The sequence below is a fragment of the Hesperophylax consimilis genome, chromosome 2 (assembly GCF_061612785.1).
Source record: "Hesperophylax consimilis isolate HC1 chromosome 2, BYU_Hcon_1.0, whole genome shotgun sequence".
In the NCBI taxonomy this organism is placed as follows: Eukaryota; Metazoa; Arthropoda; class Insecta; order Trichoptera; family Limnephilidae; genus Hesperophylax; species Hesperophylax consimilis.
Genome location: NC_142837.1, coordinates 27,817,618 through 27,836,972, shown reverse-complemented (window position 1 = coordinate 27,836,972; position 19,355 = coordinate 27,817,618). Strand labels below are relative to the sequence as shown.

Here is a 19,355-nt window from a genome sequence, read left to right as displayed (position 1 = left end):
TATTCATAACCCTAATTCCAGGAATTGAATTTATAATAACAAATAATATACTCTCCTTTTAGTGAAATACCGATGCAAACGAAAGGCACGAAGATAAATATAAATAGAAGACTTGCGTTGCGATTCGATAATTATGTACATATAGTTGGGACCTTTACAAAGATATTGGTTTATAATATTCATATAAAAACATAATTCCGTCTTTTCTGCCATTGAAATGAGGCCGACGCAAAAGGTAGAACTTCCCTTCCCGCCGTTAAGCATTAATCGACCAAACGGGTAGACTACCTTTCCCGAAGTGTGTTAATAAATAATTTTTACTATTCACATGTAAAAGGCCTCTAAAAGGGGTGTTAATTACTTAATAACTTATTTTTAATGATAAACTAAAGTTTATAAGACAAGATTTTTTATGCGAGCACAAAGGATAACAAATTATTATAAGCAATAATTATTCGCGAAATACCCATACAAATTGAAAATATCTCTAAAAATAAATGTCACAGACGGGAAATAAATGCCACCGCCGCCCATCGGCGTCATTTGTTTTTACTCGGGGAGATATTTTCAATTTATATGGGTATTTCAGGCTAATAATTATACTTCATATTATGTAAATTAATAACTGTTTAACAACTACGTATGTATTCAGTTTGTCAATCTGATGGCTTTTGGGAAAAGTTATTGGTTTTAAATTAATAACTGTTTATTTTGTGAACTAGTTTTGCTTTTACATTCTGATAGGTAGAAATATCAATTATTGTTTTTACAGGTAAACCAGGAAGTGGTAAGATGCACAAACTCCGCAACGTTGAAACTGTCCACGTCAAGCAGCTGGCCACGCACGAACTGAGTGTGGAGCAGCAACTCTATTACAAAGAAATTACTGAAGCTTGTGTCGGCTCCGATGAAGCCAGAAGAGCGGTATGTTGCTTACAATTATTCTATAATTCTGGTATTGTCCTAAACATCGATACTCTTTGAAATGAATTTCTTTAAAAGCGATAACAATCCCATCAATGAAAAATCAATTTAGTATTGGATTTATGAACAGTTTAATTAAATGCAATAAAAAATTTTTATAAATTAAAACAAACGTCCTACGGGAAAGGTAGTTCTAACTTTTATGCTGGTCCAACTTGAATAGCGGGAAAGGCATTGCTGTGGGATAATTATATATGAATATTGTATGCAAAACTCTTTTGTAAGGGTCCCAACCAGGGACAGCTCTTGACTTTTTTGAGCTAGATTGGTATGGTTAAAAAATTCGACATTATTGATGTTGTAGCTGAAAATATATTTTTTGTTGAAAGTTTCATTTTTTTTTACGAAGATTTTTCAGGCACAGCCTCCCCAAACTACCCAACTAAATCTTATACAGGAGTACACTTTAAAGCTTAACGTTGCTTTAGTTTGCCAAATTTTTGTTGTACAAAATATTTTTTGAACATTTGCAATATTGAGTAAAAAAAATTCCGATGCACAACTATAACGTAATCATGGCATATTCTTTTATCTTTTACAATCTAACCACAATAAATATTATGTTTACATGCATGCAACAATACAATCATGAAATATAAACCTACAAAATACAGATATGTATATATACTAACATACAATGCAGCACACAGTATCAGATTAATAATTAATACTGAAATACATGTGTTATCAAAGTGATTAAATAACGTCCATTGTAATATTTAGACACCTGCTCTTGTGGGCGCCGTGGCTTAGTTGGTTAAAGCGCCTGTCTAGTAAACAGGAGATCATGAGTTCGAATCTCGTCGGGGCCTAGGAGGAATTACATTAAATCTTCCTTGAATATATTTTTCCCAATTTGTTTTTTTTATTTTTAATCAAAATTTTGTTTTTGTTTTTATGGTGTAATGTTTTTTTCTTTAAATATTGTAAAGCAACGTGTTCGACTCAATCTATTCAAACAACATTCATAGATATATAGATGTTATAATAAAAAATAATTTCTTATTATTGAATTTTATGAAATGTAAAAAAATTATGAGTACGTGATTCAAGAAATTTTATTCAATTATTTGAAAGTAGTCCATTATTTTCTTCATTTTCCACCTACTAACTTTATCCTATTATTTTCTTGACACCATTCTAAATAGGTGACATTCATAGACATATGAATATTAGTAGACCTGCCCTAAGTGATTAAAAACGTATTATCCCCACTCCCCATACCGGTTCCATTGGAGCCGGCTGTGCTCGCGTATGGCCTCAAGTGAAATTTGAAAACGTGACGTCATCATTCTTGTGCAAACTATGGTCGAGGCATCATCGGTTCATTTTACGAAATAACACGGCAAAATGTTGACTTGTACTATGAAAACTTGTAAAAATAGATGTGAAAAAGAGAATAAACCCAATTGTCGTATTACATTCCATATATAAGCATTATTTTACTTTATTTTAAGCATATTCACATCGTATAATATGAATCAGTTGTTACTATCACATCGAGAAACGTCTGGACGCGAAACACAAAGCTGGTTGGTTGCTGGGAAGTAAATTATGAACATTTATAAAAGTGTCTTTACTAAATACTTAAACGAAATATTCGACTCTGAACATAGAACCGAATTTTTTTGGCAAATTTGTTCATAACGTGGCGAGTAATTTGCGCTCCCATGTAAAAATGTCTATTCATTCAAAAGCAGATTTTACTTTTAAGAAGTAAATGGTGATATTATAATGCGAGATGCCTATTTACTGTCAGATTGATTTATTGACGAATCACAGTCAGCTTCACTCCCTTCGTTCTTCAACAGTTGATTTTACCCCTCGCCATTATCTTCTCGTCTATTAATTCCTATGTCTGTGGTGACATTTGTTTTTACACCTTCATACTATTTTCGGTTTGATAAGGAAAACTGTTTATACATCTTCTATTATTCTTTTTTTGGTATCAATTTCATACTTATGCACTGATCATAAATGTTTTTTGTCAGAACCAGAGCTTTACGCACCCCAAAATAATGGCAGAAGGTTGAAAGAACCTGACTATTCAGATAAACCAACTAACCCCACACGCGTCGGCAGAGAGGATGTGTTTGATTCACTTAACGGTGCCATGTCTTCCTCGGACGTTTCCAACTTGTTGTACCATTTTATTTCAGGAAGCCCTGCAATCCCTGGCCTGCGATCCTGGCCTCCACGAGATGCTGCCGAGGATGTGCACCTTCATCTCTGAGGGGGTGAAAGTCAATGTGGTGCAGAATAACCTCGCACTCCTCATTTACCTAATGAGGATGGTGAAGGCACTGCTCGACAATCAGACGTTGTACCTGGAAAAATATGTAAGTTTTCTTTTTTTATTTCAAAGAAAACTTACATTGGAAGATACATTTTTAATGTTATTTCAACCGCCATGCTAGGAATGTAGGGATGCCCCTTTGTTATGGCGGGTGAAGTTTACAGATTGAAGATTTTCATAATATACATAATAGTTGGTAAATTATACAATTCTGATTTAGGTAATATTTTATTTGACAAATAATTATTAATAAGTTAATAATTAATAAAACATTGATAAGTAATATATTTTAATTTTTTATTTAATTAAGTCAATTGAGGAATGTGAGAGATGTATGGATGGAGATTAGGGGGTTAAGTATAGGTAGAATGTATGGGTGTTGTAATTGAAATGTATTGCAGAAGTTCGGATCCAAAGAGTTATTTTGTTTTGAAAGTATGGAGTTGAGTTTCTTTTTATAGGATATCAGGGAGAAAGTTGAAGGTTTTGGGAGCTAGGTTGGTGAATTATCTTTGTGCTGAGGTTTAGGTACATTGTAGTGTTGTTTGGTTATATTTCTGGTGGTGTGATTGTTTTGTAAGATTTATTTTATTTTATTTGTACAAGAAAAGTGTTTATTTTAAATGGAGTTGACAAATCTTTAAGACATTATACTCGATAAAAAGTTGGATTGAGGAATAAAATTTATAAATCTTTAAATTTAACATGTCTCGACTGGTTCTATGACAAAACAAATGACTGTTTGTAAAATTAACAACAGTCAAAAATAGGTTTCAGCTGAGTGAAAATAAGATTTTCGAGAAGTTTTGTAAAGATCTTGGGGCCATCGCTAAATGTCCGGAATCTTGCCGCTACAGTGATGTTATATAATAATAAATGTTTTATTGTTTTTTTTTTGTGTAGTATACAGGGTGTATCGGCACATACCCGACAAACTTTAACCAGCTATTCCTTAGCACATTTGGAGTAAAAAATGTTATAGGCACTTTGCTGTCCGGTAACATTTTTTTTTAATAAAAAATTTACTATTCATATTGTATCATACGTATCCAGACCTCCAGAATATTTCAAGAATATTCATATTTACGCAAAAATCACAAGAACCCCCAACCCCGAAACCGCTTGATACCGTATCGCCGACACATTTGGAAATCTTTACATCAAAATAACTCAATCAAATGATGTATTATATGTGATTAATCAAGATAATTACATAGCAATATAATAGCAGAACCTGAAACACATCTAAAAATAACCATCAACCACCTCCCTCGGAGCCGCCAACCTACGAAGTGACCTCCGCCTAGGAAGCAACTCAGTATTTACGTCGACCCCCCTCTCTACCACCCGGAAGAAATTCCATGATGGCCGCCGAACTTTCGACCAATCACAGCACGGCATATCTCTTTAGGATTCTTATCAAACATTGATAAATAATGCAACTAATTGTGATAACATCAAGCTCAATTTACAAGAAAATGATGGAAGATTCAACCCCGGAATAAATATCAACACGAAGAAATAATTATATGCTAATATAATGACATAAAAAATCATACCTAAATATGTTTGTTACTCTTTGGGAAATGTTCAAACCAAAGATATTTAACTTCAAACCCAATATGAAAATTTGTATAATTTATTAAACAATAAATAAACGAGACTGGGGGAGATGGTTTTGGTAGACTGAACTGACTTGGTTAAAGGTATCATATTAAAATATAACTTTCCTCTCAACAAGATAATTGCAGAGAGGAAAAATACCTAACCACTTTACTCCTCACGAAAGAGGATAGAACGCCTCCGAGAGGGTTCGATTTGAAAACGTTCTATAAATAGAGAACCGAATTCCATACAAAGTCAGTTCAACAACCACCTCTGAAAGGGAATCCTCTCTCCTGAAAAACCATCTCCAAGTCTCCAAAGTCTCAAGAATTATTTTCAAGTGTTTTTATTCAGTAGTAAATTCAGTTTTTTGCCAGTAATAAATTCTTTTCGTCAGCTCAGATCTGGAAATAAATTCCTCTCTGATCGTGGCTTTAAACTCCACTACAAGCCTCTACAGCATCTACCAAGACTGAAAACGCTGAAAAGTGTACCCAGCTACCTTCGTATCTACAGTTATTGTACGGACGGTATATTGTCTCGTACACATATTTTCACCACATGTCACCAATGTTTTATCCTTTGTCAAAGTTTGAAAACCCGTCTGGCAATATTTTGTTCAATTTTCGTTGAATAATGTACGTACGTACCTACGTTGGCGCGCTTTTACAATCACAACGAAATGGCGCGGCACCATTTGTCTCATTTTTAACTATTATTATTTAGTGTGTATGAAAGAGCGAGGACACTTTTTGACACACTTGCTAATAACAGCTTTTGAAAACGAGAAACAATGCAAATGACAGTGACGGAGTGTGGATTTTTTTATTTATTTTTTGTTTTTAATGGAAAAAAAATGTTACCGGACACCAAAGCACCCATAACATTTTTTACTCCAAATGTGCTGAGGAATAGCTGGTTAAAGTTTGTCAGGTACTTGCCGATACACCCTGTATAGTCGACACACATTCACATTCCATTATTTTATTTTTGTATAGTATATATATATTGACACATTCAAACAACAGGATGGGAGAAGGTTAGGTTTGTTCCTTGGAAAGGAATATAGAAAGTTTCGGGATTTCTTAGTACATAGTCCGTGATCTATGGAGTTTTGGAATATACATTGAACTATCAAAAGCTAAGACACATTTGTCTATGTCTTTAAATTTTTCCACAATAATTCATGAATTATTTTTTTACATATTATCAAAGAGTTTTATACATATTATCTTGCATAAATAAATGAAGGAAACACCAATTCTAATCCTTTGTTTGTTTCCGCAACAGCTTCACGAGTTGATACCGTCGGTGTCAACCTGCATAGTATCCCGCCAGCTGTGCATGAGACCAGAGATGGACAACCATTGGGCTCTGAGAGATTTTGCCTCCCGTCTTATGGCTCAGATTTGCAAGAACTTCAATACTTCAACTAATAATGTACAAACAAGAGTCACAAGGTAAATATATGTAATAATTTCTTAATTAGTTAAACAATGTGATGCACAACTATATGTAATAATTTCTTAATTAGTTTAACAATGTGATGCACAACTTGATAGCTGATTTGTAAACATCTTAAAAAACCATGTTTTGGATCGAAATTTTAAATTTATATATTACAAATTTTGTGTTCCAACGTAAATAGTTAATTTGTAATTTAAATTCAAGCCCAAATGCTTTTTTAATAATTATTTATATTTCATTTCATTATATTTACGTAGGGCAATTAAAAAAAATAATAATTATCATTAACTCACAAATAATGAATAATAATAATAATAAAATCAAGAGAAACTGATTTCTTTAAAGGCACTTTATTCTAGATAATTGCTACACATTTTAATTTTAAAAAATGTTATTTAGTTTGGTCGAGTGTCAAATCCAAATTTAAGTTTTGTATGAAAGAGGCCGCGCTGCCGTTCCTCTTAACACAATGTACTATCTCAGATGACAGGTGATAATAAAGAGAGACCAGACAACCATGTAAACTCTTTGTATACCTACAGTTGTCCCGTTTTCATGTTGTTTCTCTCATGCAAGACTTCATTCGCACATTCATTACAGTTATTAATGTTAATTTTATTTGTTTATTCACAGGCTATTTAGCAGAGCTCTCAATCCCCCGCCAGCGCCAGTAATTGAGGGCTCAGCTGCAAAAGATCTGACCTCTGCTGAGAAACTCCTGCAGCAGAATGAGCGAGCTCCTTTAGCCTCTTTATACGGAGCCATTCATGGACTCTCTGAATTGGGACCTGAAGTTATCAAAGTATGCTAATTTGTAACTATACAAGTACAATCTAGCGCATTTATCTCGCACTCCATCTCGTTCCAGCAGCACCGTATAGTAGTTAGGAAGCATGTACACATCAAGGGGGTGACAGATTACACGTTAAGTTCAAAGCGTTTTATATAATTCCATATTCCTCACCATACAATCCCATACAGACCTGTCACATCTGAAAAGATGATGTGCTATAAGTGTGGACGTGGCGATGATATGCGCTGTGATCTGTTAGCCAGGCTATATTTGACATACGGCAGGAAAAGGGGTCAGAACAATTTCTGGAGCGTCGTAATTACGCGTCTGTCAAAGTTTTAGCTCCCACACAAAGAAATGAAATTCCGCAGCAGTACCCCAATTGATCTGACACCATCTCCTGGGGAAGATTATAGTGTAGTGTGTCACTCCAACATATGATACGTACATGTCACGCCCAATTTATGCACGCATAAAGTAGCGTAATGTGGCTTTATCCGTTACGACGTGTAGCACTACGATCAGTGGCGACATGTAAAATGACACCTATATTTTTTACTCTAAATAAGCTCAAGAATCGCTGGTTAACCCGTAGGCCGCCGGCAAAAAACTTCAATAAATAAAAAGATATTCTTGTTAACCCTAGATAACTAAACTGTTTTCATTGTTTCATTGTAACTACACTTTCGTCGAGTGGACTACGCAATAAAACACTAGAAATAAATCAAAAATATCTAATTAAGATAGGAACTTGTTACATGGCACAAAAGTAAGGTTTATAATGAACAAATTAAGTATAAATTAATATCAAAATATAAGTCTACACAGTGAGCACACATGTCAACATTATGTGGACCACAAATAGCCTTTCTACATCTGGTGCAACGGTGTTTGGTCATCCTCCGGGCCTTGGATGGACACAGGTAGCAAATTTTAGGCACATTTGACATAGATGGAACTGGAGCTTCTACTGTAGAAGATTCGCCAACATTAACAATAAATATAAGAATATACGAATGTACGTACCTTAAAAATAAAAATTGTTGTTGTAACTAAACTTTCGTCCAGCGGACGACGAGATGGTCATAGGGCACGTACGTCCTAGTATGCTTGTGGCCGCAATCGCGTCTTGTGCAGCACTGTTTACTCAAATTAGGAAGGTAATGAAAGAGTCAAGGTCAGTGAGCGGGGAAGGAGGTGATTTCGAATTTCGCCGAGTAGCGCGTCGTCGCCTCGACGAGCGATTAGTTATCTAGGGTTAAAGCCAAAATTTGGACAATACCATTCTTGATAAAGTGACATTTTAATTTTTGTAAAAAAAAAATTATATTTATGTTACCCAACTAACTAACCCAGTAGAGGTAATATCCGAAGGCAAAATGAACATATAAGGTTGACACTGCAATTGCAGCGTTTCATACTGTGCATGGGTACAATTCTTCAACACTGCAGATGCAAGGGTCCAGCCCTTAGGGGTTAAGGTCTGCCGGTTATGTGCTGATACATAAAAATGATAAATAAATATTCATGATAGTAGGTGCATACTGACTTGACCACCATTCATCTCATAATTAACTTGACTACTAATTTGTCAGGTATTCATAATTCCCCGCGTGAAATGGATCGGGGAGAGGATAGAGGCCAACATCGATGCACCAACAAACGCAGACAGATTAGCCGCTGGACACATCAAACATCTCCTGGTCAAAGTTCTGGCTCCCGTACTGAAGACCTTGAGAAATCCTCCCGACAATATCGATGATTACAGGTAAAAAACTTGATATTTATTTATTTTGGTTCAAGCGGTACCCCTTATTTGTCTATTATTATGTACTCCGTACGTTGCGAGTTCCCGTTGTGTGCAAGTAAATTTTATTTGATTAGTTTGACCGTATGCGGCCTGCCGGCCGTGGGTTGAGAATGGCTGGTCTGTGACCACCGGATGTATGCAATGTTGTTATGCGTAATAAATAATATATTTTTTTATTGTGATATAAAAAATATGGGTTATATTTTACAAAATATTATATTTAAAGTCATTATGACCTTAAGGCTCAGCATACCATCTTTCGAATTTTAAATGGGCAACGCCCACCTCTATTAGTTTTCATAGGGTTCGTATAGGGTTACCACGGTCGTTTAAATATAAGCGAATTTAAATCTACGATCTCTTACATTTGTTGACAATTATTGAAAACAACCAATGAGTTGTAAAAAGTCTCCATGTGACATGTAATTAACAAAAGTCGCTATGCATTTAACATCTACACGTAGTAAGAGTTGAAGAGCAGCGTCCGTGGTTAGTTATTTGGCACTTGATAAATACACTTTTTATCTCGGTGGATGAAAATACTAGCAATGTGGATTTTGGCGCGCAGACCATTATTGCCGGTAATTCTCAACCTGTGAGATAATATTATTTTATTTTATTATTATATTATAATGTAACTCATATATGTATATTTTATACTTTTTATCAAATGAATACATATTTAAAAATTTCAATCGAATTTTAATGATATTTCTCTTATAAAGTTATCAAAATGAATTTAGGTTTTTCTTGTAAGGTTATCAATATAATATGTTATCTTATGTATTAAAATATCTACTTTCGTACATTTATACAAATTGTATACCCTTATATTATAATAATAATATTTGGCTAATTTATATAGCGCCGTTTTCGTGAGAAATTACCTCAAGGGCGCTGTGTATTATGTATACTTATAATAAATATCTATTATGAAGATAGATAAATCTGTTGGTTTTCCTAAATAAACAAAATAAAAATAAAAGATAATTTATAACAACACTAAGTCAATTTATATTGTTTTAAGGTTTTCTTCTATCAAAAGGATTTGAACCCTCGGTACAGCAAAACAGACTGCAGTTTGAAGGGCTACATTCAAATAATATTTTCGACATTAGGCCAACTATTTGCTCTGACTTGACAATAAGGTTTCCAAATCCTCAACCAAGAGATCAGATATGGATTGCAGTTGGTTAACCACTCAATGCTAGGGTTTTTTAATAAAATTATTTTTTTAAAATCAGGTTTTTCATTAACGAAATAAGCAGCTCAAAAACACGACCGATCTCAACTGCAGGCAAATTCAAACTGAGTAAAATACATCGCTAATTTTCACGAGCGTTACTCGTGTTAAAAATAGATCGCTGCAAGTCGAAACCGGCAAGCGTCACTCGGGCGAACAGAAATTGGAACGCATTTAGCGGGCGAGCGTGACTAGTTAAAAAGCATTAAGGGGTTAATAAAAAAGAAGAAAAGTCGACGATGCATCTTTCTTCTCCTCCTTCTACTGCATCATTTTTGTCCAACCTAGAAAAGCAAAAGCAGCATCAAAAGTGGAGAAGTATTAACTGAAAATATAAACATTAAAAGAGATTTAAATCCCAATATAACTATTAAAGATTGTCAAAATGTTTGAGTTAGCCGAATGTAGATTTTTTCATATGAAGCAGAAACTTCATAATTATTTGCTGACTTCTGTATTTCCTCCCTTTTTCAACATGGATCTCTTCAAGACCCAGTTTCATTCCTTCCTTTCCTCAAAAAGAACCTCGACGTAGCATCCTTAAAGATGACACAGGCTCTGAGGGAAATGATTTTCTTCACGATGATCGTGTGAAGTTACTCAAAATAACATCATTATCATTCAAAGCGAACTTACTCGGTTTTTCCAGTTATCAATTCATTAAATATATCTTCAAATGGACGCATTCTTAAATAAATAAAGTATGTGTAACTATAAAATAATAAAAAAAACATAATTTTTACTAGAATAATACTTTTTTTTTACAGAATTGTCCTTTAGCGATAATTTCTAATACTGGGGTTTCTTTGTTGATTTATATAGCGTTTTTCCTTAACTATAATTTCTAATACTCAGGTTTGTTTGTTGATTTTTTTGCTTTGACAGTTTTTTTTTAAATTTAAGTAAAAAATTAACTTTATAAAGATATATGTAAGTACCCGATGTGTTTTTGTGAAAAAAGCGATAGCCTGTTTTGCACATTTTCATAAATTTGGTTTTCAAGTGGATATTTCTGTAAAAGTTAATTCCTATTATTAAAAAACTCCAGGTGGTATTTAACCACTCAGAACATTAGAACGTCAAAAGACGTAAATATGATAAAAGCGGTCAAGACATTAGAACGTCTTTTCACGTAAACGCGCGAGATTTTACAAAAATCGATTTATTTCCATCACTAGTATACGGATTGCCATGATTTAAAAAACAGAGTATCTGTTTTCAACACTGTATTCAAGAATATCTATGGAATGTAGAGGTGCATTATCTAAGTCGATTGGATCTGTCATCTTGTTCGTTCATAATTTATTGCGTTTCTAAATAATTTATTAAAAATATTTTAGTTTGGACGGTTAATATTTTGAGGTGACTAATAGTTTTTAATTATATTTCTTCAATATATAAAGTGTTATTTCTTTATGATACTCAGAAAAAAGTACATTTTTCACAGCTTTGAAATAATGGTGAGCGATTTTTACATAGTTTTGACGTTTTCAGAAAATGTATATTTAGAAACGCAAATATTTACGTATAACAATACAATACGATAGTGAATTTCATAATCTTTCCAAAACATTTTTTAGAATGAGGCTACGTTTCCCAAAACGTGAGTTATGAAGCTTTTAACAAAACTCGTAAATATCACAAAAATTTTCACGTTTTGACAGTTCGCAAAGGAACACAAAGTAAATAAAAGTCTTTGTCTGAGAGGTTAAGAATTGGCATTGGTACAGCGGCAGATAATATTTATCGAAACATTCATTTTACCAAAAACTGTTTTTGTTGGAAAAAATATATTAATCATGACCTAAAATATACTTATAGAAAGATTGGAGCTAGTAGTATTATGGTTCTCTTTCAGAATATAGAACGTACCATAATGTTATTTACCTGCGCTAATGCAGGCCATTCCATTTCATTTTAAGAACATGACCACTAATACTAAATTGCCGTTTTTAAACTGCGCTATATAAATGCTACGTTATTATACTGGCAATCGGACATTGAAAGTTTGCAAGTAAAACATTCGTTGTACAATTTAAAAAAAAAAAAGTATTTATTTGGAGTAAAAAATGTATTGTAACATAATATATTGTATATCGTATATTAATATCTATGTAAAATGTAATGGGCTCAGTAGCAAAAAGCTACCATCCCAAACCTCTCGACAATGTCTCGAAAAGCATTTAATGAAAGACTGAATTTTTTCGTACCTCCAATGTGTTAAATAACAGAACAAACCCTTTTTTTAATTTTTGAGGCATATTTTGCGATTTTTTTCTATCATTTTTTTTAGCACAACAAACGTACGAAGATTATCTTAAAGAAAAACATATATTTTTTGAAGAACTTGAAAACTCAAAGTGTTAAGGGAACTTGTTATAGTTCGGTAGGAATTCAGAATGGCGGGTCTTGACATAAAATTGGAACACTTGTGTCTGATGAGGGAGCCTCGATTCTTACTTTGGTTGTCCATATGTTATAATATGTTTTAAGGTTTAATTTTATTTATTTGTTCTGATAGGTTGATAATACAGTGCAATTCAGAAGGAAGATTACTGTAGTTTTTTATGGCTCGGTAAAGATATGCTTTTAGTTGTTACTTAATTTATCTATTGCTTCTTACAGAAATAATCGTTTTTTTTTTAAATTTTATTATTTTAATATTACATTTAATTACAGTAATGACGTTTTGCCCATTAATACAGTAATTATTATAAATTGTTCATATATCGACAGTTAAATGACCCAGATGCAATGATAGCCGTGTTCGATGATGGCATTATAAGAAGTAAGCTGGAGTATGCTAGTGGTGTATGGACTTTGCACCAAACTAAATGTATAAAAATGCTTGAGCAAAAAATTCTTCAGGTATTTCTATATGCGGACGTATGGAACTTATCCAAGGTCCATGCACCATAAAGTCCATACGAGGCAACAAATAGATTTAGCCTGGAAACCAAACGTTCTGCAAATCTTGCAACCCTTAGTTTTAATGTAATTCATAACTCTATTGATAGCCTATTCCTCTTGGTATGCTATGGCTTATATGTGCCTGAAATCTTTAGGCTCCGTCGTTAACACAATTTGTTCAAGATACCACACTGCAGAACAGATGTCCTAGCACAGCATATTAAGAGGAATAGTTAAAGAAATTTCTAAAACAGTGTATATATATATATATATATATATATATATATATATTCATAAATATATTTACTCTTTAAATAATCTTAAAATTTTTCTTGTATAACTGTCTTCCCAAATGTTAAGAATGTTAATATAATAAATCGTGTACTATCTGCCGTACAATAATTTTTTTAATAATTTATATGTATATGTTAACTGTTTCTGTATTGATCTGTTAATGATTTCAGACGAGAATACGGCTACCTGGGAGCCACCCTTCACTCCACGGTGGCTAAGTCCCGAGGGAGCGCAGGGGGGGCAGCCTCCATCCCCGCAGCGCCCTCCACCCCAACCACCCCCACCACCCCCCTAGCCGTGACGGTGGTGGCTTCAACACCTGCCATTCAGACGCCCATCAGCCGCCCCACTACATATACCCCAGCGGGTTGGTACCCACATCATTTTATTTGTAGACATATACCACTTTATTATGGGTTCTATGACAATACAGAATAAACCGAACATTAACTTATCATTGAAGAAGAAGATAATACTAAAATATCTAAACGAAGCAGAACAAGATATAGCAAAATAAAAAAGGTTACGGTCAAAGGTAACGACTGGGAATCAAACCCAGGATCTACGCATTTATTTTACCTAATTTCTGTCGATTTCATATTAGAGATCGACAAAAATGACGTAAAATAATTAGGTGTGATTAGGGGCATTGTCCCGGTAAGACAGAGATCCTGGGGTCAATTCCCAGTTGAGACCGTTGCCTTTTAATTTTTCTGTGTCCTGTTCCGTTTCATTTTTTGTTTAAATTCATTAGTATTATCTTCGTCTTTAATGATGTACTACTTTGATGGGTATAACCTTCAAAGCTATGAATAAAGAAGTTCCAATAAAAAATACATATTTAAATTCCAATAAAATACATATATTAATGTCGGTCGCGCAAAAAATTAAGATAGGGTCTGCGGGCAAAAAACAACCGCTCCGTCCCTTAATTTTAATCGACCGTTAGGTTCATTTTGTCACAAGGTACCGTGCCGAAGATGTATAAAAAATCGTATGGAAAATTTTGCCAATATTCGGTGTTCATTTCTTTCGACGAGTTCGAGGTGGTTCGCAAAAGTTGACCTCCGTCGCCCGTATTTTAGACGACCTCAAGTTGCACTTAAAGTTACCACGTTTCGCTTCTGAGCCGCTAGCTCTCAAGCGGGTCACGTGGTGTGATGTGATTGTTTTTTTTTTCAAAATCACTATCGTTCCCTTGGTGATGAAATCCCGTCCGAAACGCAGACTCTGCCGTTAAATTTTTGGAAAAAATTTTGTCCGAAGGTTTAGAAACGTTAATCAGCCATCATAAATATAGCTATTCGTTAAAAATGTCCCACAATACCAGGCCAAATTTTGACGTTTGCGATTTCGTATTTTGATTTTCATTTTGATTTCAAAAGAAAAATGCCATTTCAGGAAAATATTCAGTTTGGCTACATTTCCGTAGTAGACATCTAGCGGAGGGGAACGGAAGTACGCATAATTCGCAAAGAAAACTCTCAAATGCTTCCAATACAGCCGTAGTTCTATGTCAATCCGTTCAAATTGTCGCTGATGTGCCGTCTTCTTTTTTCCGTTTCAGTTTCAAAATTTATCACCGCTTAAAAAAATATTAATTAATTTTTTGCTAATTTTATTAACTAAATTTATTTCCGAAAATCACGTCTGTCGGTTTCGGGAAACGTTTAAACGTTTATGAAATATTTCTCAAATTACGAAGTGTAGAATTTTTGTGTTTTTCAATACATCTATCGTTATGAATAATTATTTATTGTAAAAATAGTATCGGCGTTCGTGAATTCAAAAGATGGCACTTGATTGAGGTCATTTTCAGAAAAATAATTTTAAAAAAGACGATTTTAAAAAAAGGGTTATATTTTTAATTAGTTTAACACTATATGGTCGGGCATTTTCCCGCCAAATCATGGCGTAGCGTGGATGTTTTTTTAAATTTTAGCGATAAAATTAGACTTTCCGCAAAATATTCATATCTTATGATCTGATATTTTTCAATGAAACTTTCATTGTTTTGCTTTAAAAAGATGTCTCTTTTTATTTATTTAGCAATGTATGCGTAATTCCTTTTTTTTTAAGAACAAAAACATTCTACTTTCTTGGGAATCATAGAAAAAACAGTATTTCACAATCGAAATAATTTTATTCATACAAAATTACAAGATTATTTAGAAAGTTTCAATACATATAAAAAAAACTATAACCTAATAGTGCTTCAATGTGTGATAGCGTTCGAAACACTTTCCTTTATGCAGGGGCACATTGCAAAACTTGCACATGTACCGCGTTTCACTGCGTAGTTTGTGAGCGGAACATACGCGACAACGACGTAAAACGTTTTTATTTTTGCCGGTTCCGACTAGCGGTTAATAACGGTTTGATTCCTCTACAAGGAACGAAAACAAATTGTCGTCGATAAACAAATTTACGGCATCTACCACGCTGTCAGGAACGTCCTCGGTATTTATTCCTGGCTGCCCTAGAAACTCCTCCAAAACTGGTGGAGTATCTCTTGATGACCATTCTTTGCCATGGTCTAAATCAGAACTAAATGATGAACTTATTCTTCTTCGTGTAAACGTTGATGGAAGAGGAATAACATCTTCTTCACATCGTAATCGGATAAACTTTCTATGTCACTTTGGCAGGAACAATTAGATAAATTGTCAGCAAACAATTCATCGTCACTCCCGTATGTATCTTGATTCATTTTCGGGGAAAGTAAAATTATAATCTTTAGGAAAGTTAAATTATGTATAACATTCAAAAATAATATTTATCAAAAACAATATCACTCAAGAAACAAGAGGCAGTTCAAAAAAACTTGAGATTTTTCACCAACACAAAATAGTTCATAGGTATTTAATACGAAAATTTAATATCCAAAAATGTGTAATAAAAGCAAAATGAACTCAGAAACACGAAATATAAGACGTCTGTATGAAAGCGATACAAAGCAGTTACTGGCGAGACGAACGAAAATGCAAAAACAAAATCCTTTGTTAAAATTATCTGGTATATCAGGTAATAAAATAATTGAAATGTTCTAACTGTTTATTTTTACCCTTGTTATTTTTTGTTGTGTTTCGAACTCATTGTATTGACAGGTAGACAGATCGGGTACCGCCGACAATAGAAAACCCTTGTTTACAAGTTTCCTGCTCCTTACCGTTTTGCGCAACAAAACGAGTAAACTCGTCTTCCGCGTCTTACAGTAAAAAGGGGTATGATGAGTTTTCTCATTTCCCGAAAAGAATGTGTTAAAAAGTTTACGGCGGGCCCAATCAGAGCCCGGACCATAGGGATGTGAAAGCGGTAGAATTAAAGAGACGATAAAATCTGTGTTGGTACATACTTACTTAGGTACTTCATCTCTTTAAAAATCACAAAAATTTTATTATTTTAAACAAAAAAGTAACCTCGGATGGTTCAACCTGTATGTGTATGAGTGGCTAGTTTAAAAATAGAATACTAGAAAAATACGTCGATTATGCTTTTGAACGAAATAAAATTATTTTGATTTTAATAATTTTTTTTCTCAATAATTATTTTTGTATGTATTTTAGTGAAAAACTACATCAATAGCGTCGCGCAAATTTGTAAATTATACCAGGAAAGCAGAAGTTTGAAGCGTTATTATAGAAAAATTGATTTATTTTAATAGAAAGCAGGTTGAAGCAAAGTTTTTTTTTGTAAAATAATTTTTTTTTAATTAAAAATGTTTATAATAATCAATAAATTTGGAAGGCAGGCATGAGTACCGTCGCCCCAGAAACCATTCATTGGGTGAGGTAATATTATGTTTTTCCCTTCAAATATGATATATTTAAATTAGGTACTTGGTAGGTAGGTTGGTACTAATAGTGTGTTAGAAATTTTAAATGTTAACGGCCCTCGCTACTAAATGTTTCTAGCGCGAATTCGAATATCTAACTCGCTGCACCTGGCAGCTGGCCGGTGCGTTCCATTCAATACAAGACACGCACAGAGCAAAACAAATTATTATTAATTAAAGATATTGTGATTATGAAAATTATGTTAACATATATTTTAGAATGTAATGCAATATTACAATAGCTTGATTCATGGAGGAGGTTCTCAGTAACAACATTTAATATAACTTTACAATTACAAAGAGTTACAAAAGGCTTCCCTTTGTTCCAGCCTGGTTTCGCAGTGCGGCGGGGCACTGTTAATACTAAAGTGTATGGTTTAATTTGAGGTCACGGGTTCAAAAGCCGGCGAGGACAAAACAAATTTAATTTAATTTATATAAGTATGTCATATTATAGAATTAAAATAAATTTTATATAGTTACATATAATGAATCTGTACCTCGTTCAAAAGTGGAAGATACGTTCAGTATCACCCTGGTGAGAGACCATAATTCAGGATTGAAAGTTGCTTGAGAACGGCGTAGATATGTTTAGTGACTAGATCTGAATAGCCTGGAACTTTCCAACCCCCCATCTTCCCTATCTCTAAAAATGTAGACCACATACATAAGGAATATAAATGAAATTTCTTTTCAGGACACTTCAATGAAAATGTTATTGATCTTCTTAAAAATTCTTACATGTTTTGGTTTTAACTGAAACCAATTTTACTTTACTTCTTTTCGGTATTATGCACTTTGAATTACTCAGGATTTATAATAGGCATGCAGCGATTATGTCCAGGATCAATTAATTCGGGTAGCATGCAAAAATTGTAAAAGCGATTCAGCTGTTCAACCATATTAGTCTGCCGAAATTCGTCATCCCGTAAATTTTTTTCGATTTTTATCCGAGTTCAGTCCATACAACAAACATACAAATAGCTTTTTTTGTTACATGTAATTGGCCCTGAACCTGGTAAAACCAATCGTGAGATGTATTTACCAGAATTTCTCCATTTTTGCTAACATAATTTTTTTGGATTTTACTGCTTCTTATATGAGCATGCTGCGTGCTGCGAAAGGACATTTAATTTCAATCATGGTGTATTCAGAAGAAATTCCATTTGGTGTCGCACCCATATACGGATACTCTTCATGTATGAAAAGACCACACTTTTCTATGGTAATGCTTTCTAGTTCTGCAAGCTCCTTCAGGACATTGTATTCATGTTTGACTTTGACTTTGGACAATACCCTCAACACTACATCACTTGTTCCTGTATTCTCTCTGAAACCAAACTGATTGCTAGAGAGTATATTATATGTTTCTAAGAATGATACCAATCTCGACATAGCTAATCTCTCTATTACTTTTGAAAGAGTATTGAGTAAGAATATAGGTCTGTAATTATTAACATCTAGACGATCTCCATATTTAAAAAGGGGAATTACTTTAGCTTTCTTACAATGAGAAGGGAACATCCCACTCTCGAAGCTAATACAGTGTTTTCCAATAAGAGGTGTTATTTTGAATAGCCCGCTATTTCGGTAGATATTACTTTTGAAGCTGTCATTTTTTGACATTTGACAAGTAGAAACAACGCCATTAATAAAATGGAACGATACACGCTTCAACAACGCATTGAACTTATTAAAATTCACTTGAGTGAATCAAATGCAAATCATTTTGAGTGATGAGGCCCATTTCCACCTCGGTGGCTTCGTCAACACGCAAAATCGTCGCATCTGAGGCTCGAAAAACCCAAGAGTTATTGTTAAAAAGCCTCTTTACACTCAACGTGTGACTGTTTGGTGCGGTTTATGGTCCGGCGGAGTCATTGGACCTTACTTTTTTGAAAATGAGGCTGGAGCAACAGAATGGACAACAGTGAATGGACTGCGCTACTGAAAAAAAAATAATGATGTTTTATGGCCGGAATCGGATGGTATTAATCTGGACAACGTTTACTTTCAACAAGACGGCGCTACGTGCCACACAAGCAACGAAACCATTGATATTTTACGATTAAATATCAAAATTACACCTCTTATTGGAAAACTCCTGTATTTACAAGG

General features: G+C 33.9%; 1 protein-coding gene and 1 non-coding gene across 4 annotated transcripts in view; both read left to right on the top strand.

Annotated features, from left to right (window-relative positions):
- The window catches only part of LOC149425861 (transcription initiation factor TFIID subunit 6-like), a 49,788-nt gene that overhangs the window by 7,437 nt on the left and 22,996 nt on the right, over positions 1-19,355 (top strand). For all 3 annotated transcript variants that reach the window (XM_089641961.1, XM_089641955.1, XM_089641968.1), the window contains exons 3-8: positions 773-924; positions 3,144-3,323; positions 6,176-6,345; positions 6,986-7,154; positions 8,741-8,913; positions 13,573-13,769. In XM_089641961.1, coding sequence (XP_089498087.1) covers positions 773-924; positions 3,144-3,323; positions 6,176-6,345; positions 6,986-7,154; positions 8,741-8,913; positions 13,573-13,769 — 1,041 coding nt within the window. The remainder of the gene's footprint in view (positions 1-772; positions 925-3,143; positions 3,324-6,175; positions 6,346-6,985; positions 7,155-8,740; positions 8,914-13,572; positions 13,770-19,355) is intronic.
- On the top strand, positions 1,723-1,796 carry TRNAT-AGU (transfer RNA threonine (anticodon AGU)). Its single transcript has one exon. It is a non-coding gene; the product is annotated as a tRNA-Thr (tRNA).